Source organism: Lepisosteus oculatus, chromosome 3 (genome assembly GCF_040954835.1).
Source record: "Lepisosteus oculatus isolate fLepOcu1 chromosome 3, fLepOcu1.hap2, whole genome shotgun sequence".
NCBI lineage: Eukaryota > Metazoa > Chordata > Actinopteri > Semionotiformes > Lepisosteidae > Lepisosteus > Lepisosteus oculatus.
Window position 1 is genome coordinate 64,625,107 of NC_090698.1, and position 27,081 is coordinate 64,652,187.

General features: G+C 35.8%; 1 protein-coding gene across 4 annotated transcripts in view; it reads left to right on the top strand.

Moving 5' to 3' along the window:
* Positions 1-25,994, top strand: part of hook3 (hook microtubule-tethering protein 3) — a 64,201-nt gene extending 38,207 nt beyond the window's left edge. For 2 of the 4 annotated variants that reach the window (XM_015363086.2, XM_015363108.2), the window contains 13 exons: positions 886-1,087; positions 2,651-2,761; positions 4,548-4,632; positions 5,244-5,313; positions 6,046-6,186; positions 6,811-6,898; positions 13,289-13,323; positions 13,722-13,804; positions 14,490-14,590; positions 14,773-14,877; positions 16,286-16,357; positions 16,668-16,804; positions 25,519-25,994. In XM_015363086.2, coding sequence (XP_015218572.1) covers positions 886-1,087; positions 2,651-2,761; positions 4,548-4,632; positions 5,244-5,313; positions 6,046-6,186; positions 6,811-6,898; positions 13,289-13,323; positions 13,722-13,804; positions 14,490-14,590; positions 14,773-14,877; positions 16,286-16,357; positions 16,668-16,804; positions 25,519-25,618 — 1,330 coding nt within the window. In that variant the 3' untranslated portion in view covers positions 25,619-25,994. The other 2 variants (XM_069187366.1, XM_069187367.1) reach the window with 2 other exon arrangements.
* Positions 25,995-27,081: the final 1,087 nt, after the last annotated feature.

Consider the following 27,081-nt stretch of genomic DNA (forward strand, 5'->3'; position numbering starts at 1 on the left):
CAACATGGAATTAACCTTTACTTGTTGTGCCAATGTGCCCTGACCTCCCCTTAAAGAAGGAAGAGCACTGACTGAAGAGCAGAAATTGTTGAATTGTTGCAATCCACAGCTTTTTTTTAAAAATCTTCCATTAACACTTAAATTCCATATTCTTAACTGTCGTCTTATTGTAAAGACGGGTAACTATGATCATTTCATAGTGAAATGTGTTTTAACAAGAGTCTTTCACTAAAATCTGAAAATCTGAGTACTTTTTCTTGAAGGGGAACTGCATTTTTTGGGGTTAGTTAGAATCGCCATTGATGCATGCATTTCAAACACAAACCACCAGTTTACATCACAAAACATGCTAAATTTCCAAGTTTTACACAGCACCTTGTTCTGTGATTCAGAATGATGCAACGAATCTTCCGACCATGTGTTTTGCCCTTATTACATTGTAAGAAAAAAAACTAATAATCTAATATTGCTTTCCATTTTACGATGGTTTTGCTGACAAATACTACTAACTTGTTAGCTCTCCATGCAGATCACGTTGGAACATTTCTGCAGTGAAACGTCTGCTGCACAACCTAGACTTATTTGCTTGTACATAACATTAGGCATTAAGGTGACTAGTGAGCAGGAAGGCCGCATCATGTAACAGTTTGTGAGAATTTGAGTGCGAGTTTGCAACAACATGACGACTAACAGTACTTTCACAAAGGTCACGAATCTGTGATTAATTAGAAATGTGTCACTTTTTTCTATAACGTCAATGAATTTATTTTGTTACCGAGATTTAACAACCGGTCTGAGAAATTGGGACTGCAGCTCCCCTTTAATAAGCTTCGGTGTTCAGATTGTTGAGCACTAACACTGGCCTGCTCTCTGGTCTGCACTCAGACATTCCTCCGACAAAGTGGCCAAGCTGGAGGGGATGGTGGAGTCGTATAAGAAAAAGCTCGAGGACCTGGGAGACCTGCGGAGGCAAGTGAAGCTGATGGAGGAGAAGAACACACTGTACATGCAGAACACTGTTGCCCTAGAGGAAGAGCTGAGGAAAGCGAATGCATCCCGCGGCCAGCTGGAGACCTACAAGAGACAGGTACCATACCATAACCACGCTGTCTCTCTGTAATGATATGAAGAAAATAATTGATTCCGAATATATATTCGTAATATATAATATACGGCCTGGCAAAGTAGCAGTTTTAAAAGTGGTAGTTTTAAAATTATGGTATTTCAGATTGAGAACACAATTTTCTGATGTGGTCTGCTCAGACAGCAAAGAGAATAGACACAAGGATTGTATAGGACTTTAGAAGCCTAACACATTCACAGTCTTACCACTTCTGTAACTGCTAGCATAATGCTTTGTTGTTTTTTTGTTTCAGAGTGAGCATAGTTTAATGTTTTTTTAAAGATATACAGTTGTTTTTGAACATATAACCAGTGTTAGAATTTCATTTTTTATTTTTAAAAATTTTTAAAATTCCAAAATTAAATATTTAATATTTAAATATTAAATAAGTTAGCCTTAGAGTCAATCGGTGTTCTTACTGTTTGAAAATCAAAAATGATCTTAATAAATTCAACTTCTAGTTAGAAGAAAGTATACCAGTTTCTTCAGTAATGATGTAAGAAGCAGCAGAAGAAGAACATGATTTGTAGCTTTTGACGTCTAAACTAATAAATGTTTTCCCTGAGTCAGACTTACAGAGTACATAGTCTGAACTTCCATCTCTGTGATTTCAACACTCAGATCTCTTTACAGGCAAAATGTAACATTTATGTAGCTATTTCTGTGTCGGCTGTGCATCTCATATTAAACTTTGGATGCAGCAATATTTTTGCAGTTCATCTTTAACAAGATTTGTGAAGTTATATTTCTAGGTTCTCCTCAACCACTGCATTAGTCAAATTGTTTGTGCATTGATTGAATACAATTTAAGTTTTGCAAAAATAAAAAACCTCGGGTTTATTTTTTAATGTAGGCTAAATTGTGAAACTCATTTACGTTACATACGTTTTTTCCAAAGCTCTGCAACACAGTGGTTTGCCTCCATGATATTAACAGGTGTGCTTCATCTATGAGAAAAATAAAAACAAAAATGAATAAACTGTCTCTTAAAAATGTTTCCTGTTGCTAAAAGTGTACATTTTCCTGACAGCAATGTGCATATTTTGCAAATTTTCGTTTTGGTTAAAAAAGGTTTTCTTTTTCAATTTTTTCTGTATCAGCTCATCAGAGTTTATTAAATAGTAGAAGTTCTCATAAAGGAAAATGCAAGTCATTTGAGTTCTATACAATTGTAATTTTTTGGATGCTTCATTGCTTTGGAAGCTTTACAATACAGTACATTCATGCATACCTGGGCTAATATACAGAGTGTTCACAGTAAAATACCAGTAGAGTATATCCAATTTTCCAATGCTTCAACAAGAAAATACTTGAAAACTAAAGATATTTCAGTATATGCTTAAGTTAGGTAGGCTAATGGGGACATGTGACAAAGAGGGGAAAAAAACGTTCATGTTATGCCATGCTTTCCTATAATACAAATCCGTTCCGGAACTCGAGGGAGAGATGGGCAAGATTGAGTGAAAGTTCATTCAGTTCATTTGAATGGAATGGCAATGTTTGACTCCCTTTGCCTTCTTCCTACAGGTGGTAGAGCTCCAGAACAGGCTGTCCGAGGAGTCAAAGAAAGCCGACAAGATGGAGTTTGAGTACAAAAGATTGAAAGAAAAAGTGGATTCACTCCAAAAAGAAAAAGATGTAATGCTTATATATTTGTATTTAATTCATAATCTTTTATACATTATCCATATAGGTATTACTGTGGAAAATAATTTTGGTGTCTAAACAATTTTGGTTCATACATGTTCTAAAGAATACCGGTTTTAATCCGTTTCAGAATTTGTTTTTACACATGCAAATGCGTCTTCACAATTGTACACAGTTGTTGAAATTGTACAAGTCATGGTTAATTCAATATGCAGAATGTGGTCAAATAGTGACATGCCCTATAATTTGCTAGCAGTGCGATTCCTTTTCATATAAAAAAAAATGATAATAACAGTTGAATGATTTTGATGTTTTGGTTGTTACTCAGTAATTTTGATGGGAGTCATACATCCTGTCAGACTGTTTAATTCGTTAATAGCTATCATGAATAAACAAAGGGAACAAACAAACTTGCTTTTTAAAGCCATCTTTCAGCTTATGTAATTATATTGCATGTTTCTATCCCTGGCACTGTTGACTTCCATACGTGTATTGCAGAAAATATATTTAGCTATACAGGAATTTTACAGATTCCATCTACTGTACATCAATCATCTACTTTCTTTTAATAAGGATGTTAGACAAGGTTTTAGTTTTGTTGTTTGTTTTTTTTAAGCAGGGGGAGCAATTGGACAATATCTGAAACATACTCTTTTTATTTTACTATGAGAAAGTCTGTTATGTTGTTTTCCTTTCCCTTGATTAATTGTAGTTACTGTGTATCACCAGTTTAATTGCATTGTTTACTATGTAGTTTAACATTACATTTTCCCAGAATTTTTGCAGAGGGCTGTAAAAGACATGCTTTGAAATTAACCTGGACATATAACAGCCAATTTGAACTTTTTTGTACCCTGACCACAGTTTTATGTTTATTAACTAGGGATTTAGATCAATGCCTTATGTTGAAATGTGAGGGTATTAAATAGTTCTACATTTTCCATGGTTTGTGAATCAGTGAGTGCCCAATCTTATGTAAAAGTCTTCTGTATTAGTTTTTTGTACAGAAATATAACAAAAGAGATGGTCATCTGGCATTTTGTTTTGGAAGACTTGTGGCAGTATTTGTCCTAGTTTCTCTCCTTCTTTTATGTCAAGCTCACAGTGTACCCTTGTCCCCCCTTAACATCAGAATGCTCAGCTGTAATCTGATTGTGGCCAGCCTTGAGTGATCTTGTAGCACTGGAAATCAACAAACATATCTTATCTGCCCTTCTGACAATAAGCTTTTTACACCCAACGAACCTATGTTAATCCTGATGAGAAGTACAACATCAAGTTCTCAGTGTCCAGTTCAATCTCAAGTACAGCCTGGTCCTATTAGGTCCCTGCTCTATACAAGTAACATTATAGAGCAAGAAGATACATCTCTAAAGAAGGAAAGCTTGTTTATTGCTCAGTGCAGGTTACTTTTCTTCTCAAAAACAGGTAAATAAATTATAATAAATGAAAGGACAGAATGTATTTTCCTTAACTCTTGTAGATAGGGTAAATATGGCACACCTATCATCCTGACCAAAACTCTTGGCTTGCTTGGGATTAGATGCCAAGAAATGCTTGTCAGATCCCGTGATATTAAATTATGTGCAGTGAAGCATGAGGGGTTGCTGTAGGACAAAGATAAAGACATACAAATTTCAGAGACGAAAAAGGAAATTGGAAGTCAGAAGTTAACATGACCAGTGGTGGATGTTAAATGCAACAGTTGTTTCTATCCTTGATCATCAGCTGTGAGGTTTTGGTCCATTTTGAATATGTGGCTTTCTTGTGCTCCTAGCGTTTGCGAACAGAGAGAGATTCTCTAAAGGAGACTATTGAGGAGATACGATGTGTACAAGCACAAGAGGGCCAACTCACAAGAGGTGAGATAATCAATAGATAATCAATATTTGATTGAATAATTTAACCTGTACTAAAGGTTCTTATCTAAAATGTAATACAAGCAACATTTGAAGAACATAAATTGATGAAACGTGAAACTGCTTAATATCCTTAATTAAGGACATTATATATATAAATAAAACTAACTTATGTTTATATAAAACATAATTCATATATATAGTGTGATAAATATATAACCCTTTTTATATATAAAACATAACTTTTTATTTTTCACTATATATAGTGATAGGACATTAGGTGTGTTTTTTCTATAAAATACAGTCCCGATTAAGAGAGGCACTCTTTTTGGACACTTATATATATATATGGAGTCGCAAAAGGAACTTATCACTAGTAACTGCTACAAATTTATAGTTATTGGGGAAATTACAATCCCCATTTGTTGACTCCCAACTGACATTTTATTGAACAGACAAGACCTTGTTCATCACGTTGATTAACACTTGTCATCAAGTAGCAAGTTGGACCATTGTTAGAAGTAATACAGACTGCACATCTGTGTGTTGCAGATGCGCCCTTGTGGTATTCTTTCCTATTCCTCTTGTAAAACCTAAATTTTTCATTGCTACAGGACTCGTGCCACTAGGCAGCAATGAAGCTTCTGACTGCTTGGCAGCAGAAATTGTTACTCCTGAAATTCGGTAAGCGAAAGAAATGCATCAGGCTTTCAAACTAATGTTTACCATTCTTCAAAATTATTAGCTGCAGAACCCCTAGCCCCATGAGTCTTATTTCTGTTAACCATGTTTGTTCTGGGTTTTGTTTTTGATTTTTTCTTTTTTTCTTTGAAAACCATGTGCTCATTAGAACAGAGGACTGTAGTAGTGTCCAGGTTACATAATACAGAAGAGGAACCACAGCACTGTGACTAGATTTCCAGTTGTTCCAAGGTGCATCAGCTGAGGTTCAGATGGTTTGCATTATCATTTTGCTATTCATTGTTGCCTGCCAAAACATGTGGAGATGGAAACTAAAAATACGTTTTTTAGCCGACTTCTGTTCTAGCTAGTAAGCTTGAAACTTTGTTTCTACCCGTCATCCACTGCAAGTTTTAACATGACTGAAATTTTTCCAGAGCTTCACTATTGATTTATAATTAAATTGAGCGTACTGTTTTTTATGTTTTTCAGATTTTGAGCACAGTGCTACTGTAAAAACATAGCATCTCACAGTACAAGAATGGACCAGGTTACATCTTCCATGTAGTATGATTTTTGTAAAACAGATGAATATTCCTGTAGAATTAAAGTACACTTTAGGTGTATAGACAAATATGCAAGGCCAGGTGAAGTTAACATGTTAATTCTTCTTCTTGTGGAAAAGTAAAATCAGTAAAAATAGGTTTATTCTTCTGCATCTTTTGTGTCACACAGAGAGAGGCTTATCCGCCTGCAGCATGAGAATAGGATGCTGAAGATAAATCAAGAAGGCTCAGACAATGAGCAGATAGCCCTTTTGCAGAGCTTATTAGAGGATGCCAACAGCAGAAAGAATGAGCTGGAGACCGAAAACAGGTAAGAGTGTGATATAATTGTGTAGGAATTCAGTGCAACTTGAAGATAAATGGAACTTTAATGAACAAGTGGTTAATTTACAGAACTTGGGGTGCTGAACAGGGGAGTTAGCTCAAATAGTTTTCATTATACTATACAAGTAATCATTAGTGATGTACCTCACGCTTCAGTTTCAGAACCATTGTCTTCTTTCACAAAACAGCTGGATGAGATCCTTTATCATTTAGCTGCTAGCTACATAACAGGATAAATGGGCTGAACGGCCTCCTCATTTTTGTAACCTTTCTGCCATTTTGTTCTTAATCTGAAATAGCAGAAATGAACTAACATATCCTCTCTTCACTGATATAAAATAATGTTCCTACCCTTAAAGATCTGGAGTTATCTCATGAATTCCCCAGTAAATAAGCCATAATGTGGCTTATTCCACGCAGACCGGTTGTTTGTCTTTATATTTAAGTGCTGTGTTGTATTCCTTAGAAATAAAAACTCAGTCTGTGGTCTTTGGTCTTTCATATTCTGAATTTAGTACACAAACATCCAGTAAATAACTCTGTTCTAAAAATAAATTCCCTTAATTTATTTGCTTAACCAAACCTTTTTTGTTTTTCATTCCCTTTCTAGATTAGTTAACCAGAGACTGATAGAAGTACAGTCTCAGGTTGAGGAGCTGCAGAAGTCACTACAGGAACAGGGGTCCAAGGCAGATGATGTGAGTATGAATCCTGTTGGCAGGCCTCTGGTACTTTGCACAGGTTATAACAGAGCCTTGTGATATTGGTCATTTCCACTTTTATTCTTCTCATTACTTAGCTCAGTTTGTCTGTTATGGAATACAGGCATGAAATTACATGAAGAATCCACCAACTTTTGTGATATTTGAGTGTTTGCAATAACAGTACTAATGACCTTAACAGTGCTTGCTGTGTGTATTATGCGTGTATATTTTGCAACTTTTGTTAGTATTTTTCATGTCTAATCTGCAAATGCCTTATCTTTTTTGTTGGGTTTGTTTTTTTTTTCCTGTTAGTGTGGTTAGAGTTGAATAGCATGTTTTTGTCACCATGGATGTGTTTAAACTTATTTGCATAAAGGAATAGTGGAAGAAAGAACTGGCCCCTATTCAAAGCACTAGCTCAGAGCACAGGTTGAGCTTTGTGGTCCCAAGGTTACTTTTGAGCCTGGATGGTATCTCAAGCTGACGAGCTTTGCCTGTCCATGGTTTGGGATCTTGGCTACTGCAGGCTTGTGCTGTTGTCAGTGAGACATGGTGTGCTGCTCCAGACACTCTCTCCTGCCAGGCTCTCTGGGCCTCACAACCCATCAAATGGCAAAGGGCTTTGCAGTTGGGTGTTATTGGAGAACTTCTCAAGTGAGTTCATGAGGCATTGTCAACACTGACTACAATATATATATATACACACACACACATCTCAGGCATTTCAAATCAGGTTTTGTCTTACAAATCTGATGCACATATTCTTAAGTTGTGTATTTTTATAACGTTTCGATTCATAAACCATGCATATTATATACAGTTGCAAGAAAAAGTTTGTGAACCCTTTGGAATTACCTGGATTTCTGCATTAATTGCTCAAAAAAATGGGTCTCATCTTCAACTTAGTCACAATAATAGACAAACACTTAACACTGCTTAAATTAATAACACACAAGCAATTGTACATCTTGTCAATATTGAACACATCGTTTAAACATTCACAGTCCGGGCTGGAAAAAATATGTGAACCCTTGTATTTAGTAACTGGTAGAACCTCCTTTAGCAGCAAAAACCTCCACCAAACATTTTCTGTAACTGCTGATGAGACTTGAACAACGGTTAGGAGGAATTTTAGACCATTCCTCTCTGCAAAACTGTTTCAGTTCATTGATATTTCTGGAATTCCTGCGTAAACAGCTCTTCAGGTCATGCCACAGCATCTCAATCGGGTTGAGGTCTGAACTTGACTTGGCCATTCCAGAACACAATTTTTTTTCCCTGTTTAAGCCACTCTGCTGTTGATTTACTCCTGTGGTAATCGTCAGGTCAGGTCATCGTCTTGTTCCATCACCCAACGTCGATTAAGCTTCAGGTGATGGACCGCTGCCCTGACATTCTCCTGTAAAATTTCTTGATACAATTTTGAATTAATTGTTCCCTCTATGATAGCAAGCTTCCTCCACCATGCTTCATGGTCGGGATGAGGTTTTGGTGTTGGTGTGCAGTGCTTTTTTTCTTCCAAACTTAGCGTTGTGCTTTTCTGCCAAAGAGTTCAACTTTTATTTCATCCGTCCATTGTCCCAGAAGCACTGTGGAACATCCAGGTGGTCTTTTGCAAACTTGAAATGTGCAGCAGCAATGTTTTTTTTGGAGAGCAGTGGTTTCCTCCGTGGTGTCCTTCCATTAACACCATTCTTGTTCAGTGATTTTCTTATAGTGGACACATGAACAGAGACTTTGGCAGGTTCAGGAGATCTCTGCAGGTCCTTTGCCGTTACCCTTGGGTTCTTTTTCACCTCCTTCAGCATTGCACACTGTGCTCTTGCCATGATCTTTGCAGGACACCCACTCCTAGGGAGAGTAGCAACAGGACTGAATTTTCTCCATTTGTAGATAATTTGTCTTACTGTGGATTGACGAACACCCAGGCCTTCAGAAATGATTTTGGAACCTTTTCCAGCACTATGCATCTCTACAGTTGTTCTTCTAAGGTCCTCTGATATTTAATTTGATCGGGGCATGGTTCACATGAACAGCTCTTTCTTGAGAAGAGCAGACTCTGTCAGTAACCAACCTTTGTGTGCCTTTTTATAGGGCAGGGCACCTCCAACCCACACCTCCAATCTCATCTCATCTCATTGATTGGAGCACCTGACTCCAATTAGCTTTTGGAGAAGTCATTAGCCTAGAAGTTCACATACTTTTTCCATCCTAGACTGTGCATGTTTAAACTATGTGTTCAGTACTGACAAGAAGTACAATTGTTCATGTGTTATTAGTTTAAGCAGATTGTGTTTGTCTATTATTGTGACTTAGTTGAAAATCAGACCACATTTTAATGAGTAATTAATGCAGAAATCCAGGTAATTCTAAAGGGTTTACAAACGTTTGCTTGCAACTGTAGTATGTCATCTACCTTAAAGTACCCTAGTGTTGCTGTCACAGGTGTGACAGATCAGACAAAGCTTTGAAGTTGAAATATGTAAAAATGTGTTGGTGGGATCTGATCTTTTTAATATTCAGCATATGGTTATAAAACATTATGATAAATACAGATGTCTTCTGTGAGTAATTGTGAAGAATTAAGTGAGTGGGAGGTATTTTTTGGATTCAGCAAGGACCTTTCAATTCTGTTACTCGGGCTTTTAAAAATAGATGCAATTCAAACCAGTTTTACTCTAATTCTCATTAGATTTGAACGCTTTGTTCTATATTTGCTCCTTAGCAGGAAAATAATTCTTTTAATTGGAGTATAAGCAGAGGCAGTGGAGGCAGTTCTTTTGTTGTGGATAACATATATTCTAGTTCTGACGTAATGCAGAGAGCAGAGTGTAGTTGTCTGTGGCTGTTCCCTTGACTTCTGTGCTGTTGTTTGTGTTTTAGTGTGGAAGAGGAAAGGCATTTATTTTCATGCACACACTGTGGATACTGAGTCCTGTGTATCTAGAAATCTACACAGAGGGATACATGTTGGTTCCTCCAAAGATGAAAACATGAAGAGGAATGAAAATGCATGTGTGAAAATATCCATTAACATCTTTTTTTTTTCTGTTAGCCTACTTGATACTTCCTTACATTGTTCCATTCGTCTCTTGGTTGCTGGTTTTGCACATTAATCTTTCTTCTTTTGTCTATTTCTGCGCTTCCTCTCAAGGCTATTGTGAGTATGGCTTGTATTTTAATCACTCTAAGCTCCTAGGACTAAAACTCTAAAAATATAACCCATGGCTTCTTAACATGGCAGTGGATGTCTGGAGTTTCTTGCATCATTTTTTTTATTTCCCTAATCTGCTGAAAAAAGTTCTGAATGGTAGTTTTGTATCAAAGAAAATAAATGCTTGAAGATTGAGGTGCAGCGCAGATCATTCTATTGCTGTTTCCTACTCCTGTTAGTTATAAGCTTGGTAATTACACATCAGGATGTCATGTTTTACTACTCCTTAGTAGTAAAACTAATACATTAGTGACTTATTTTTTAAAAAAACACTCCTTGATAAATTCAGATGCTAGAGTTAATTTTGTGCAATGACATATGCCTGAATCTATAAACCTGTGAGGAAAACATTTTAGTCCTAGAATGAGTTTTGATTTTTTTTTTCCTCCATCTGATTGAAATTATTGGAAAAAATGAAATCAAACTTTGTGGCTCTAAGTCTCATTACATTTATCTCCAATCATCAAGTAGGGCATTGTGCATTAACTAAGAAAGATTAATCTGCTATTCATGTTCTGGGGGAGAAAGAGTGAGCTGTGTGGTTTCAACAGCAGTGCATTAATGAGTCAATATGATCAATTTCATTGTGAAAGGCTGTGAGACTTGCAACTCAGAATACTGGATTTCTAATTACATGGCTAAACTTTCTATAATTCTCAATTTGGTTTGTTGAGATTAAAGTATAGAACTTGACCTTAAAACTGTCATGAAGCATTCTAAATCAAGGATGAGTAGACTACCGAAAACACACGTGCTTCCTCTCGCAGCTGGAAGAACCTGTGAAATAATTTGTGTGAATCAGTATGGCTGCCAGTTTTTTTCCCACCACCTTGCAATATTGAGTAAGCCATTCCAATGAAACACTGCCAATGAATAATTAGGTAATAAAGTAATAAACACAACACCTGCTGGCTGATTATAAATTATCACCAAATACTGAAAGACAAATGAGACTGTTCTAAAATAGATTTGCAAACAAGAGGTCAGTCAAACCCAACCCAACTAAATAAAAACTAAACATTGTATAGCTCATTTGGTTTTTAGTCCATAAATGATCTGAGGATCTCATTCAGCTGTTTTTAGAAAGAAACCATGTTATTGGATTTCACAAAATGGCTGTGTAATTTACAATGAAACCTACCCCTTGATAATGAAACACTAAATTGAGAAACACACAGTGCAGTAATATTTTTATTATATTACAAATTACCCAGATTTTGACTATAGAATCTAAGACTTATACAAATAATATATGTGACCAGACACTAACACAGTGGTATTTGTAAAATCCATCTTCAGTATGTTTTATTGTAGTTTGCTCTCAGGATTTGCAGTCTCCTTTTGTCCCATTATTATTTTTCAGAAGAGATCAGGTATATATGTGTATACATGTACGGTATATTGTTTTACCTCTGTCATAATCTCAGTTTGATAGTATTTCAAACTTCTTTCCTATTTTCAATTTTATTGTATAGCAACAAGTCTGTAGTAGTTTTTAGTAGTTATATTAAATTATAGGGGATACATATATTACTATTCCAAAAATAATGAGAATTATTTTAATTTGTATCGTACTTTATATCCCACATCCTTAAATGTCCCTGATTATTTTGAGTGACTGATTTAATTACTTAAGATTCATTAAATCAATTTCATTGGAGTGGCTTGGTTAATAATGTCTACTTTTTTGGACTGAAAACAAGGCAGCCTGTGAATTTGACAAACTTTAACATCACATGATGTTATCCATGCACTAATGAGAAGTGGTGCATCCAGTATTATATTCTTAAAACTTCTTTGAGCTGCTACTAAATTTTAACTGCAGTGAAACTCTTTTTTTTTTCTGGTACATTGTTTAACTGACACTGAAGGTTTGCCTTTTAAAATGCCTTGGTACACCTCATGTATCAGAGCAACTGACTGCTTTTGTGCTGTTGCTTTATTGTGTTCTCTGCTGAAGATTCAGAAATCTTTAACACTGAATTTATCAAATATTATAAATTGTTACAAGAAACAGCATAGCCAGTGTGGTGCTCTATAGAAATGGATGTGCATTGCTCTGCTGACAGAGTACTCTGATGTGCATTTTTATATTAACTTTCAGTTCAGTTCCTTTCCTTAGACATTAACAAGGATTGCAAAGGAGAGTTATTTGGCATCATGCATCAGGCTTGCTTCTTCATGTTTTTGTTAAAGCAGTTGTTTCATAAAGTGAAACTGACCTTAACCTACTCATACCATAAACTATTCTCCAGATTTTTTTCTCTTTACTGATTTGAAATAGGAAAGAGTATCATAAAGCAAGACCTAAATTAGTTTAAGTTCACAGCTCATCACCAGTTGTTAAAACACATATTTTAGTCTGTTTCAGAGTTACATTTTGTGTCATTCCCTAGATTAATTATCTTAAATTGCCATAGGGTAAAAACTTTCGAATCCAGCACTTGCTATATTTATACAAGCTGCTGAGAAATTGGAGGATAGTAGGATCATTTATTTAATTTAATCAAGAATAATCTTCCACTATTAGCTCTGAAAAATTAATTGTATGTCATCAGTACAGTCTACGTTATTAATCCTATTTTGTCCACACTTTCTTCCTGACGTATTCCATCCTGAAGATCATAGCTAATAGAATTCATATGGGCCATCAAGCATGTGTCAAGCAACCTGTCAACTCATCACACTGTTCAAATTAATAGGATGCAATATTTAGATCAGCCAGTAAATTTAAGTCAAGCTCTTGAATTTCCTAGCTTTGCTGATGGATGCTTAAGGTTTTTTTTCATGAATTCCTAGAATGTCCAGAAAAGTCTTCCATGTCTTAAATGCATCTTTTAAAATAGAAGATTTTAAAATAAAACTGGCTTTTATCAGACCGATTTGTTTTTAAATTATTGGCTTTTGGCAACATCTCATTGAACTGTACAACTTTCTAATATGGTCCAGAAATCTGTAATAGAAATATAAAGATATGAGAATTCTACACCACATGTGGCTCTGAGCAAAATCTTTTTAAAATCGACCCATACCAAACAAACTGAATTAAAATTACTGTACTGATGTCTTACCAGCAGAGGGCATCTTGGCAATACAGCAAGCTCTATCTTGAAAAGCAGAGAAAAGATTAAGATACTTCTGTTCCCTAATTTTGCTTAATCTTTTTCCAGTCAATGATTCTGAAGAAGAAGTACGAAGAGCACTTGTGAGTTAGTTTCTTTTGGTCCCAATTTGCCAGCATGTCTCTTTACTATTATATGTATTTGTTTACAGGTTATGGAATAGACTAGACTGAAACAGTAGCAGTAGGTTTTTTAGATACCTTGCTTTCAACTTTCAGTAGTTCAGACTGCAATGGCTTAGTCTTGTAGTCTTGAGGAGAATTTACTGAATTAAGAAAAAAATTAGCCATTATATCATGTATCTGGTCTGTAGCATTCTGATTATTTCTTTAATTAGCAGGCTGTTTATTAGGTCCAATGTGACAAAAGTTACATAGTAAAATCTTCAAGTTTCTGTTTGTGTAGCACTCCTGTGAACTTCTATTAATTTCGGCTCATTGTCTTGATTTTCATTCCCCTCCTGTTATTTATAAAAATAAAGAGAGAAGATGCGGGAAGTTCACAATGAGCTTCAGAAGAAGAGCGCATACATTGAAGATTTGGAGCCGAAATACAACACAAGCTGTGAGTGTTCCTATTTAAGACATAGCTGCCATCAGCATCTGCATTTCTTCATGTTAAGATCATTCCAGTGAATTAAAATTATTTGATGAGAAATTAATTATGAGAAAATAAGTCTCTGGGGTTCCGATGGTTTGCACTAGCTAAGTATAGTGAGGCAGTATTTGAATGACACATTACGATATATTGGCATTGCTGCCTTGCAGCATTGGGGCCCTGGTTCAGTTCTGGACCTGGGGCGCTGTCTGCATGGAGTCTGTATGTTCTTCCTGTGTACACGTTTCCTCATAGTGCTCCAGTTTCCTTCCACAGTCCAAAAACACACTGTTAGGTTTATTAGTTTTTGAAACCACTTGACATTTTGACAGTCTAAACACAATATTCAGATAAACTCTTGAATCTGCACATTCAGAAAATGGTTGAATGAGCAAAAATAGTAGGAGTAAACCATTGTCATTTATAGGTCTGGCTTTTTTGTTTTTCAAAGCATTTCTTGTATTTACTGTTTGCAGAACCTTTCTTTCCTTGTGTTCTCTTCATTTGCCATATATTAAAGTATGTTACCAATGGCTTTTCTGCAATTTTGTTGTAGCAAACTCATAGTGACATTTTTCTTTTATTAATATGATTCCACTTAGTCATGTTATGTTAAAACTGATTAAATTTGGTTTTTCTTTGCCTTTTAAAGCTCAAAAGGTTGAAGAACTAGAAGAGGCTTTAAGGAAGAAAGATGAAGAAATGAAGCAAATGGAAGAGAGATATAAGAAATATCTGGAGAAGGCTAAGAGTGTAAGTAGATTTTTTCCCGTTCCTTGAAGGAAGGTGAGTTTAGAATTTTGTGGCTCTTTTTCCTTGTGTGTTTTTATGTGTTTATCTCTCTTAATTACACAGAATAGTAATGTATGTGATGTATAATGTTCTACAGATAGCTGCTGCTTTTTGCCTTGGTGATTTGCCTATTTTTTTTGCAGGTGATTCGAACCTTAGACCCAAAACAAAATCAGGGTTCAGCACCAGAAGTACAGGCTCTCAAGAATCAGCTACAAGAGAGAGAGAGGATGCTCCATTCATTAGAGGTAGATAACGTATTAATCATAATACATAGACTAAATGATCACCGGAAAGGTCGTTCCATTTTATGTTCTTGTGTGTGACTTCCCACGTAAACGCAGAGTAAAGTCATTACAAAGCCAATGTCACTTATTGAAGCCAGCAGCCATATCGCCCTGCAACTCACAACTGGTAGCCCACTGAAGCTTAGTAGGTGTGAGCCTGGTCAGTACCTGGGTGACAGACCTCCTGGGAAAGTTAAGGTCGCTGCTGGAAGAACTATCAGTGGGACAAGCAGTGGACACTCACCCTGCGGTCTGTATGGATCCTAATGCCCCAGCATAGTGACTGGGACACTTTACTGTGAAAAGGCACCGTCCTTCGGATGAGATGTAAAACCAAGGTCCTGAATCTCTGTGGTCATTAAAAATCCCCGTGAGTTTCTCAAAAAGAGTAGGGGTGTAACCCCGGCATCCTGGCCAAATTTCCCATTGGCCCTTACCAATCATGGCTTCCTAATAATCCCTATCTATAAAATATATAAAACTTTTTATTTAAAAAAAATCTTTAAAAATATTTCCTAATTTTGACAATTCTAGATAGTGTAGATGCTCTCTTTCCACCTCAAAAAGTTAATTTTATCTAAGAGAGATAATTTACTGTGATAAATTTAAGCTGTGATGTCACATTATTAAAATGTCTAAAAATGTCACTAGAAGTCACTAAAATGTTGATGTATGTAACATTAAATAATAGTTAAAATTTCCTCTGTAAGAGTATTTTAGATGAAAGATGGTCAGTTTGAATTGTATTTAGTTTTGCTCTGTCCTCTTGTCACGTGCTTGTTCATATCTCTTCCTTTGTACTAGCAGGAAGGTATTCATTTCTTAGGCTTTAGCTAGTTTAGCTAGCTGAAATCCACAGACAATCACTTAAAGAGTAGCCAGTTGGCTTTTAGTGGTCACCAGTTAGAGATGCATTCTAATAATATTGCTGGTGACATAAGAATAACTCTTAATTCCTGTTTAAATTTAAATTTAAGATACTACTGTGCAGCAGTTTTATTCAGATGCAAAGTATTTTGTGAACTTCAGCTCTACATATAAAATCATTAGTTGAATAATTTGATATAAATTTTACAATAAAATATTTTAAGTTATTTGTTCCTGCAGTATTAAACTTGACCCCCTTTTAAGGAAACCCTTTTAAACCTCTAATTTTTATTTTCCCCATAGAAATTTGTGAAGTCTTATATAACAAACCTAAGATTCTATATCCACATTAATGAAGGTGATTCATAATAATATAACTATTCAAACTGGAAAGCTTGAAAAAAAGTTTTGATTTGTAAACGGATTTCAGATTGGGCTTTGTCCGGACAATAAGAAGCACACCCATGCTTATTAGAGCTGTTTTCCTTTTAATGCTTAACAGAAAGAATATGAGAGGACCAAAACTCAGAGAGATCAAGAAGAGAAGCTGATTGTTTCTGCTTGGTATAACATGGTAAGTGCCACTTAGCAAAGTGAGGGGACAGAACAGGCTGAAAGATACCCTGCAGGCCACATCTCATCTCCTCTTTTATAAAGATACAGCTAATTTAGCACTTTCCTTAAAGGAAAATGTCATGTGTTTTTCTGACATTGGTATGTTAGAAAATGGTGTGAAAACATGAACGCTGCAGCACGGCAATGAAAGAGGAACCAGAAGTGCTGCCTCCTCAGATCTTTTAACTTTGTCCAGCAGAGGGAGATAGAAGACCCAAGAATATCCTGGGTGTCTGTTGTGAGTTGATGTGCGCTGCCCTTCCTTCCAGGGTATGACCCTTCAGAAGAAAGCAGCAGAGGATCGGCTTGCCAGCACAGGCTCTGGACAGTCCTTCTTGGCCCGGCAGAGGCAAGCCACCAGCACCAGGAGGTCGTACCCAAGTCATGTCCAACCAGCCACAGCCAGGTAGAGAGAAGGAAACGGGAGACACCAGTCACGCAATCAAGTCATTGCACAGTGTAGCAATTCAGGACAGAGAAAATACTCATATTTTGGGTGAACACTAAATACTGTGCATCTTTGAAAAGTACATGTTTCTGTTGCTTATGTTGTACTTCTGAGACCTTTTTTAATATTGTTTGGGGTGCCTCGCTTATTTACATGAATCGTCAGATTTAAGCAGAGATGCCAATCGTTCAGTTTTTCCCACAGCACATCAGTCTTTTCTCTCTTCACTCCCCCTGCTCACAGCTTGTGTTGGCTCTTTCAGTGCTCATATCCATATGCAATAAAATAGGCTGATCTTCAGTTCATTTTATGCAGTAGTAAAGCTTTAATATTTACATTCATTCTATAGGATTAGTTGTTGGCAATTGATTGTGTTTTTATTTAGCAAACCACTTTCTTCAGCTGGTAGCTGCTTACAACAGTTTTGAAAATATGACTCTTTTGGGAGCCAATCCCAGACTTTTGCTTTGTTTGATTAATTTTTTTACATGTTTTCTATGTCATGGTGCCTCAGCGCTTGATGGTCAGTGTGATTTATACAAATTTTAAGCATGTGGGAAAGCAGTAGGTTTTAATCAGTTTCTGTTTTATTTCACAACTGAAGATGGTTACCTCTGAAATGTCAGTATTGATAAACATAATTAGACACAATATTGTGTTTAATCGTAGAAATGATTAAGCTTTTCTGATTATAAAATAAATGTAATGGATGATTCTTTTTATATACTTCAGAGATGCTTGTTAAAGTTAATTTCCACATTTTTTCCTTAATTGTCTAGCATTTTCAAGGCAGTACAGAACCTAAATTGTTAGAGGAGGTGGAAGTAGTGCATTTATCACATTAAAATTTGTTTTAAGCTGAGGATATCATCCTATATCTTGCACAGTAATTAACATTGGAAAGAAATAAGCAACAGGGAAATGTTCAGTGCTTTTAGTTGTGGACATCTTTGATCATCTTTTTTACAGTTTTAGGAAAGGAATAAGCACAAGGACTCTGGAATAGTATTTTACTACCTTTTACTTGTGCTAACAGTAACAGTTGGGAGACATTGTTGGATTATTGTCGAAATCTTTCATAACTATAGTAGAGTGCATCATCACTGACATGTATTCCCAAAGTAATTGGTTAACTAATGCCTAGGTTTGAATTATGCCACCAGTTTTGTGGTTCCACAATCCAGCAGCCTTGTGTATTAAACATTTGTCAATGTGCACCAAGGGCTAGTAACAGAACCATTATTTCGTTGACACATTCAGGAACTATTTCCACATTTTCTTGTTGATTATGTATTAGTGTTAAAATTGTTTTCATAGATCTGTTTATTAGTAGCACCAGTATTGAGTACCTCATTGGCAAATGCCCCTCATCATATCAAGAGAAATCAAGAGCTTCCATTGATCAGTATTACGTTGAGATTAGCATCTCTGCTTAAAAATGCCAAGATTAACTTCAATATAGTGTTGTGGTGATTCCAATAATATTGAAAGACGAAGACAACATGGGTGGGCAGTGTTGGAATTGAATTTTGGGCTTCAGTTGGTCTATAGTTTACAATTTACTCGTTACGATTGTCATTTTTATGTACTAGTAATTCCAATTTCTATGCATCATGACCTATTGGAATGTTGCAGTGTAGCCTTAAATGAAGTGTGACATCAAGCAAACACTCAAAGCATGACAAGCACAGCAATGTCTGGGACATGGACTTAAAATGCTACGTGTCTAAGTTTGCAATGAATTATACATAACACAAAAGAAAGTAATTTTAAGTCGATAAAGAATAATGTATTTTCTGAAGGTGTGCAGTGTGGTTTCCAAGTATCTGCATTTTTCAAACTTTAGATGTTTTTTCCTTAAGTTTAAGTTTCTCTGTTTTTATAATATGCTGGAAAACCTGCATTTTCATATATAATTTGTGTATTGTTTACATATTGATTTCTTCCATGGTGTATGCATTAATTGGGAAGGTATACTTGGTCCCAAAGTCTTGTCACATTACATTTTTGTGATAGTTCTCTGGTCAATGCTATGTCATCATTAATAAATAATAATCCTCCAGTTTTAAAACTGGACACTATATACAGTATGTTGACCAGTTAAAGTAACACCTGACCAGCTGTTTTTTTATTCGTTTTGTGTTATTAGGCTCCTCTCGCTTTTCGATTCCTAGTTGATTTTATCCAAATCATGGTAATCAGCGGTTGTGCAACATGTTTCCTGCAAAGACTGGGAATGCTATGCATAATCATAGGTAGTAAATGCAACTGATTATATCTTGCAGTTCTGAAACTTCACTATAATTGTAGACCCTTCTTCTGTGTAAGGTTTTACCACCACTATTTTGAACAGCATTAGCATAGTTATTTCTGACATTTATTCCTTACAAGCTTTATCAAAATCCAGTTTTGTGCTACAGAATTCTGGCTCAAAGTGAGCGTCCTGCTTTTTTTCCAATTCTATGTTTAGTATTATTACCACCACCTATCCAAAGAAAGTAGACTAGACTGTTTTGCTTAAATATTTGCACTTCCATCACAAAATGGCACCTGCAATGCAGTACCATTCATCATTTGTGGTAGATAATGTTTTTTATATTGGGCCCATATGTGTAGAAAGCCTTTCTGTAGGCTATGAATGAGCAACTTGTTAACTGCAAGCGTTTAGTTATCAAATATTGAAGATATTTATGGTGCAGATAATTCAAAAATAGAATAATTAATAAAACAATGTGCATATTAATTTTAAGTTCAGTTTTGGAGTAATCATTATCCTTTAGGTAAGAACATGTTTTGAAATAACTTCCCATGAGATACCGTGCGGCACCAACTGCTCCTGTTCGCCTGTGCAGAAGATTACAAAAGGTCTTCCAGAATATTAAACATTTTTGAGTTAACAGTGCCAAAGGTTTTTTAGATTTTTTAAGTTCAAGTTTTACGTCTTCAATCTTTCAGATGATTCAAAAACTGTTGTTTAGTAAGGGTTATGATTGAGGACTTTATTACAAATTAACTGCAAAGTGTAAAACATTTTTGTAGTGGATTATCATGTACTGTTTCAATACATCAACAGAACAAGTTGCTCTACAATACATACGCAAGTTCACTTTTTCGAGGGAATTGGCATACACTTTTTAATTAACCAAATTATTTTAAATGATTTCAAGCTGTAGTTGTTTATGATGACCCTACTTCTTTATACCTGTTCAATGTCCATCTGAATTTTGGAAATTCTAATGGCGTGTGTACACATTGTTATAAAATGTACTGATTTTTGTTATCAATTGCTAAAAATGTTGTCGCTTGTAATGTCTCTTGATTTTGTCATTCATTGTGAAGTTATTGTCCCTCCTTTTTCAGCAGTTTTTATATAATGTTGTTCTTCTATATTGAGAAGGGCAATGTAGAAACACTCACAATTCACTTGAACTGTTTATTCCCAGATCTTTCCTGTTTGTTTTTTATTTTTGGGGGGAATTTTAAAATAACTGCTATTCTTGTGGTTTATACTGCAGTTCATTCAAATATGGGGAAAACCCCCCAAAAAGGATACATTTTTCTAAACATTTGGAATTAATCATGTTAAACACATTTTGCTTTTTCCAATTCAGTGGTTTCTTTGAATTACATGGCCTTTCCTTATCTGACAGTCTATGGATGATTTGCAGAGGAAAATCTGCTAAAAACAAGCATGATTACAACTTGGTTTCAGTAATGTTGGTCCTTGGACTATCTAAATTTGTAAAACAATGCATCTTATTTTTATCTGTAAATAAATAAGTTGTACCACATAGGTGGTTTCTTGTTATCATAACACTCGAAAAATAATCAGCTAGAAACACATTTTTCTCAACTGCAGTATAGAATCATGCCTTCAGTGCACAAGGCATCTCATTTCACAGTAGCCATACTTCAGCTTGAAGATTACAGTTTGGAAATACTGTTTAGAAAAAATTGCACATTTCATGAATTCTAATGTTGTTGTAGCCTTACATTTTTCCACCAGTTTTAACAGTTTTATTAAATTTCCCTGTGATTATAAACATTTTCCATAATGTCTTTGCTCCATTTCCTTTATTGAATGCAATTTTGACCAGTTGCAGGACTTGGCACTGTAATAGCTTCACTAACAGGATAATACTAACATCTACAGTTCTGATTTGCTTCTCTTTAATTTAATTGTTCTTTGTTCTCATTTGCAGCGATGTGATTGCATGACCTTCAGCATGGGTGATGGTTGCATGACCTGCAGTTGCATGGCGTTTTTGCGCTGAGTCTGCATAACGACTAACCCTGCTCCCAACACAGCCCTCTTAACTCCTAGGGAGAGGTCTCGAAATGAAGAGATTAATGCCTGTCCTAATCATGGACGCTTGCCTGTGCGACTAAAACTGTGCAGTCCTGCCAAGTCTGAGCACAGAGCAAGGGCCAGTGCTCTTGAGAGAAAAAGGCTCACTCTGAGAGCACGTCCTCTGCTGGAAAGGCATGACTTTTTGTCAGTGCTAAAGAGGTTGCTTTTCTCAGCTGGGCTGCTTCTGCATTTTGTTTTCAGCGATTTGCCATTTTTAAAAACAACATTTTGGATAAAAAGTTGGGGCATATAACTTTATTCATTCTTGTACTGGATTTGAAAGCCGTGAAGACTGAACATGGATAAACCCCTCAGTTCTTGAACTCTAAAAATGGGCTGTGTACTGTTGTTACACTTTTCACTGTATGCAAGGCTGCCGAGTTAAATTTTCAGCAAAAATGTTTTGTGTTTTTATTAGTTTTTATTTTTCAGGCGACAGATCCTACTCAAAAGTATTTTAAAATGTTTTGCTCTATTTCAAGATTATAGTTTCCTGTAATTACTGCCTGTAGAAATGGATGAATTCCAGAAGAATGTCCCATCCCCTAATATTCAAATGTTTATTGAAATCTGTATATTTTTTTCTGATTTGTATTTATTTTCAATTTTAAGATCATCTTTGATTATTATTTTGCGTGAAATCATGCTTGTTGGGTGTTTCACACCATGGTAATGTCTTAACAGTGGATTTATAACCCTTATAAAAAAAGTGAACTAATGGGGAAATTTTGTTTGAACTGCAGCTTAAGTTTAAGGCTTTTGCACAATTATGCCTTTATATTAGTGTAATAACCTTTTTTATTTATACATGCAGTATTGTCCTTACCAATGCATTAAAATGGATATTCTGTCATATATATTTTTAGAATGTGTTTACTAATAGATCAACAACATTTTAACTCATAGACTTTATTGGGGGTTATATTTTTAATGAAAAATGTCATGCTTGACAATAAAGCTTTGTTTGAAATTAACAGCAAATGTGACATATTTAGCTAGTTTAGAAATTCAGGGATTGGTGACACTTTAGGTTATATAGCATGATTTATTCTGTTTCTGATGCTTTCTTCCATTTTCTGAACAACTGCCAAAACCACTTTTCCATCATCTGTTTCAGTAAAGCCAAAGAGTTGAACTGAAATACTATGGAGGTGGCAGTTTTACAAGCATCTCCTTTTTTGTTGCTCTTTTTACAAACGAAGCATTCAGATCTTTTATCTAATGTGCTGTATGGTTGGTTTCTAGCAACAGTGGCAAGTAAGCATTAAAGCAGAATGATGACAATTATTTACCATAACCTCTGTGCTACAGCTTGTCAGCACAGAAATCCTATCTACGAATCATAGGAAATGGTCATTTATGAGCCTTTTGAAATAATTCAGTTTTTAAATATTGGAAAATGTTTAATAACATTGAGTGCAGAAAGGGATAAATTAAGACTGAGGGAAATGTTGTCAGACAATAATAAAAGAAGGTCTCAACCCCTATCTGTTTGGCAATTTGTGGGTATAATGTATGTAATACAGTATATATGTATACGATACTACAGTATCAAACATGCCATATTTATTACATAATGTCTTTCATAATGTTAGTCCCGCAATACCAATGGCACACAAAGATGGGGAGTATTTGATAAGATTAAGTCAAGAATAAATGTTCATCTAAAAGGTCACCATTTAACCCGTCCATCACAGGAATACCCAGCTGTTTTTCGTTGTCTTCTGTATAGACCAGGTAGTCTAACAAAGTGTAAAACAGCGCCTCTTATATTGAATTAATATTTAGCAGGTTGTATGGTTACTATAGGTTTTTTTCATTTCTTTTATAGACCTCCATGTGCTTGTTTTACATTTGCTGAAGAAGCAAGTAACATTTTCCCATCTGCCACATTTTATATTGCTTGTATACATATGTACATATGTGAGAAACATTTGACAAGGAGTTGATTCATATGAAACCATTGTTGAATAGAGGGATTTCACAGTATCTTTCCATTAGAAATCTGTTAATACAATGCTTCCTAAGCTGCAAAATTGTACAGTTGTTACACAAGTTGTAAATAAAGCTTGTATAAAACTCCTGCTGCGTCTGCCTTAATTTCTGGCAATGTTTTTTTTCTAAATTTTATATATCGGCTACTAAGAAAGCTGCTTTGACTTGTTAGTCCACAACGTATGAGGTATTAGTTATGGGGTGATAGTAATTAATTGATCATGTACTAGAGCTTTATATATTCAAGTTGGAAGTTGCATGTTTTATATTAAACATACACAGTATATCATTTTATAATCATATTAATTCTAAAATTGACCAAGTCAGTCTCTGGGATTAAATACATACGATTGTCCACTTTACTTGATGAAGAAAGAATTGAAAACATAAAGGTTGGAGAAATGGGAAGAATTTGGTCACCCTGGCCCATTTAGAAGTAGCATATTGATCCAAGGATCTCATCCAGCTATTTTTTATAAAGAAGCCAAAGTATTGGCTTTAACCACATTTCTTCAGCACCCCAAGAATAGGCGAGCGTTTACTGTACAGTGGCTTTGCAAAACTTCTCCAATTATTCCACAAAGGTTTTGGTGAGATCAATGGGTCACAGACGACATGCAGCCAAATACCACTGATTTTTATACTTACATTTTAACTTATTGTAAATTTCAAGTCAGGTACTTACCCCTATACTTAATTTCACTAGCAAACATGTTTTAATTACCCCAAATTAAAATATACAGTGCTGGTCATTCATATTAATCTATTGATCACAAATGTGAATTGCTTTACTGTAAAGCAAAAATAACATTGTTGTTTTGGCTGTTCTAATGTTTTTTTACAAGGAACTTTACATTAAGGTCATGTCTAAAGCATGTTTCTTGATTTATATGTGCTATTTTAACCTGGTATAAAAGTATTAACTTGTGAAGAACATATACTGAATATATTGTGGATTCAGCAACAATTGCTTTCTGTCTTCAGACCTCCTTTAAGCATTTCCAAAACACGGGTGAAAGAATGGCAGCCATTAGGAAGCTGGTTTCTCTTTTACTACCCTGTCTGCTTCTTCAATTCGCAAGGGATGGACTGGGTTTGGTACTCTGTCCAAAAATCATTGTAAAAACACTTAAAGCAATGTTCTTTTCAGTCACGGCGGGCAATTCCAAACTAACCCAAATTCACAATTCAGACATTAACTGAAGTGCTTTTTTGTTCTTGAGGTTAACACTACCATTTGTTTTAGCTTAGTTGTGGTCCAATAGCAACACTATTAGCAACAGACATTTCCTTGTGCCAAAGCCTTCACTAAAGCTCCACAAGAATTCAAAAACCACAGCTTCAGTTTTCTTTTGTTTTTCTTCTCTGTGCATTATATACATGGCAAAGAAATAAAGGGCCATTCAGGTATAGAACCCCCAGCAAACTACATGAATATGAGATGCTGTAACCTGCCATAGTCTGTACAGTACCGTGCATATTTTCTTTTTTTATGCTTGTGGCACTTAAATTTCTTAATGCATCTTGCCCTAAAAAAGTATGTACCGTTGTATAGGCAACACCTTGTCTGTCTGTTTTCCTTGTTGTCATCTCTGGAAGAGAGACAGTTTGTTAGCTTGTAGGGATGGGTTGCTCTAGACATCTTTCAGACATATTGAATTATGCAGCTGGTTGACAATTTTGTGCGATAGCAGGCACCTAGACCATGCCTTGCTAGTTTCCCAGAGAGGGTAGCCTTTACAGCAATGGATTGTTAGACTGCACAGTTACAGTATATCTAAAAATGTATTCAAGATTCAGCCAGCATGTCAGATTGCTTCATCTTTATCAGTTCATGCTGTAGCTCTGGGTGACCATATGTTGCACTAAGGAGTATTCCCATGCTCCTCACTTGAGGGTAGTTTCACAGCCAGAATTTGTTGTAGGGCAGAAAATCTTGCAGAGGCTGTATAAAGTAAGTAGGAGGAAATCAAACCAAGCTGCAAAAGTCCATGTTCATGAAGAGAGCATGCACACTACACACAAACAGCCAAGTCCAGGATTAAACCTGCAACTTATGGTGGAGTGGTGAGTAAATAAGCATTTATTGACCATAGTGCTGGTGGTGGAGCTGCATTCTGCATTTGACACGCTTGGGCTGGTATGAACAGAATGCCTTTTCCTTATAGATGAGCATTATTTTCATACTGACTCTTGTATTGGCCATATGTTGTTCTGTCCATTTTCAATGAGAACAATTGTATAAAAGGTTTGTTTGTTTATTCTTCCTTCATTCTTCTACTCGGGTCAACCCTTTGATTTCTAACCCATGCTTTTTCCCACACAGAAATTCCAATCAGCAGATATGCCAGACCACTGCCCTGAAGTGTGGACCCAAGACGTTCGACAATAGGAGGAAGGAGACTGTTATTTCTTCTCTCCCTTAGTGACATTAATATCCCCATTTCAAGGTAGTAAAGGGAGGGGTTGTCTGGTTCCCATCTCCTTCAGTCATTTATACAGTTCTCAGAGGTTTCAGATTACTGTTATCATAACTCACTTAAAACCACTTGTCCATGTCATTAGCCTTTACATTCCGATCTGAGAAAGGGAGTGGCAAGAACTTTTATGTCTATCCTATTCATCAACAGGAAATATAAGATTGTGCAGCACAATGAAGCTGCTTGGCTCACTGGGAAGCACCATCTCTGGAAAAGCTCATTAATAACTTGGGTGTTAAAACACTGTTTTATACCTAAAACATGATTTTACTAAAAATAGACCTTTCAGGTAATATGAAATAAATTGGAATGGTAAGGATAACCATTCTGGTTTCTTTCAAAAATTCAAAGACACGCTGGCAGATTAATTGGTTTCTGGGTAAACTGGCCCTGATGTGAATGTGTGTGTTTTTACCTGTCTGCCCTGCGATGGACTGGAGTCCTGTCTAGGGTGCTACCCTGCCTTGCGCCTGAAGTCTGAAGACACTGAACTCTATTGTTAAGCTGTGGCTCACCTGAGACCCTGTACTGGATTAAAGCAGTAGAAAACAGGTGGATTGACAAGTATGACCAAGGACTGATCAAAAAAATCACAAAGCTCTGAGAACATCAAAGGTCGGATTGAGTGTTCCTAAAAAATGAATCCTACATATACTTAAGTGATTGTCAAAGCCATTTTTCAGAGTTTCTGAACAGTTTTTCACAGTATTCAGCCATCATCAGAAAAGCAAAATAAGTACTGTTCAGTTATTCACTCTTCACTCTTCATTAACATGTTTTGGGAAAGTGCTCTTCCTTTTGAATTTGGAAAATGAGCACCCAATACCGGTTGTGCGTCAAGCAATTTCTAATTTTGTTTTTGTTTTTTAGACTTACTGTTCTGAGACTAGAAGTCAATATCTCCCCACTAGAAATAATTGGATCTCCGACGATTCCACACTAATGTTGTTAATGAACAAAATTGCCACACTGACTAACAGAAGTATTCATACCCTTCCTATGCTGTCCCATTTTGGGAAATTCTAAAATGATGATGCAAATTTATTTAAACTTAGTATTTTATTACACTGAAAACTAAATTAAGTTGGAGACAATTATGTACTGTAATGTAAACTTTTTAATAAAAAAAACTTTTATAAAAGTAAGGAGAAAAACTAAATGTATTTTCTACTGAAAGCAGCTTTGACAGCAATGACGTCCACAAATCTTTTTGGGTAAGTCTCTAAATACTTTACACAATAGCTGGGTACACTTTGCCCATTCTTCTTGGCAGATTTGCTCAGAATCTCTCAAGTTGCTCAAGGATTGCTTATTAACAGCAGTTTTCAATTCTTCTCGCAGAATCTCAATTTCTCAATTCAAGTCAGGGCTTTGACTTGGCCCTTCAAGGACATTCCCTTTTTCACTCT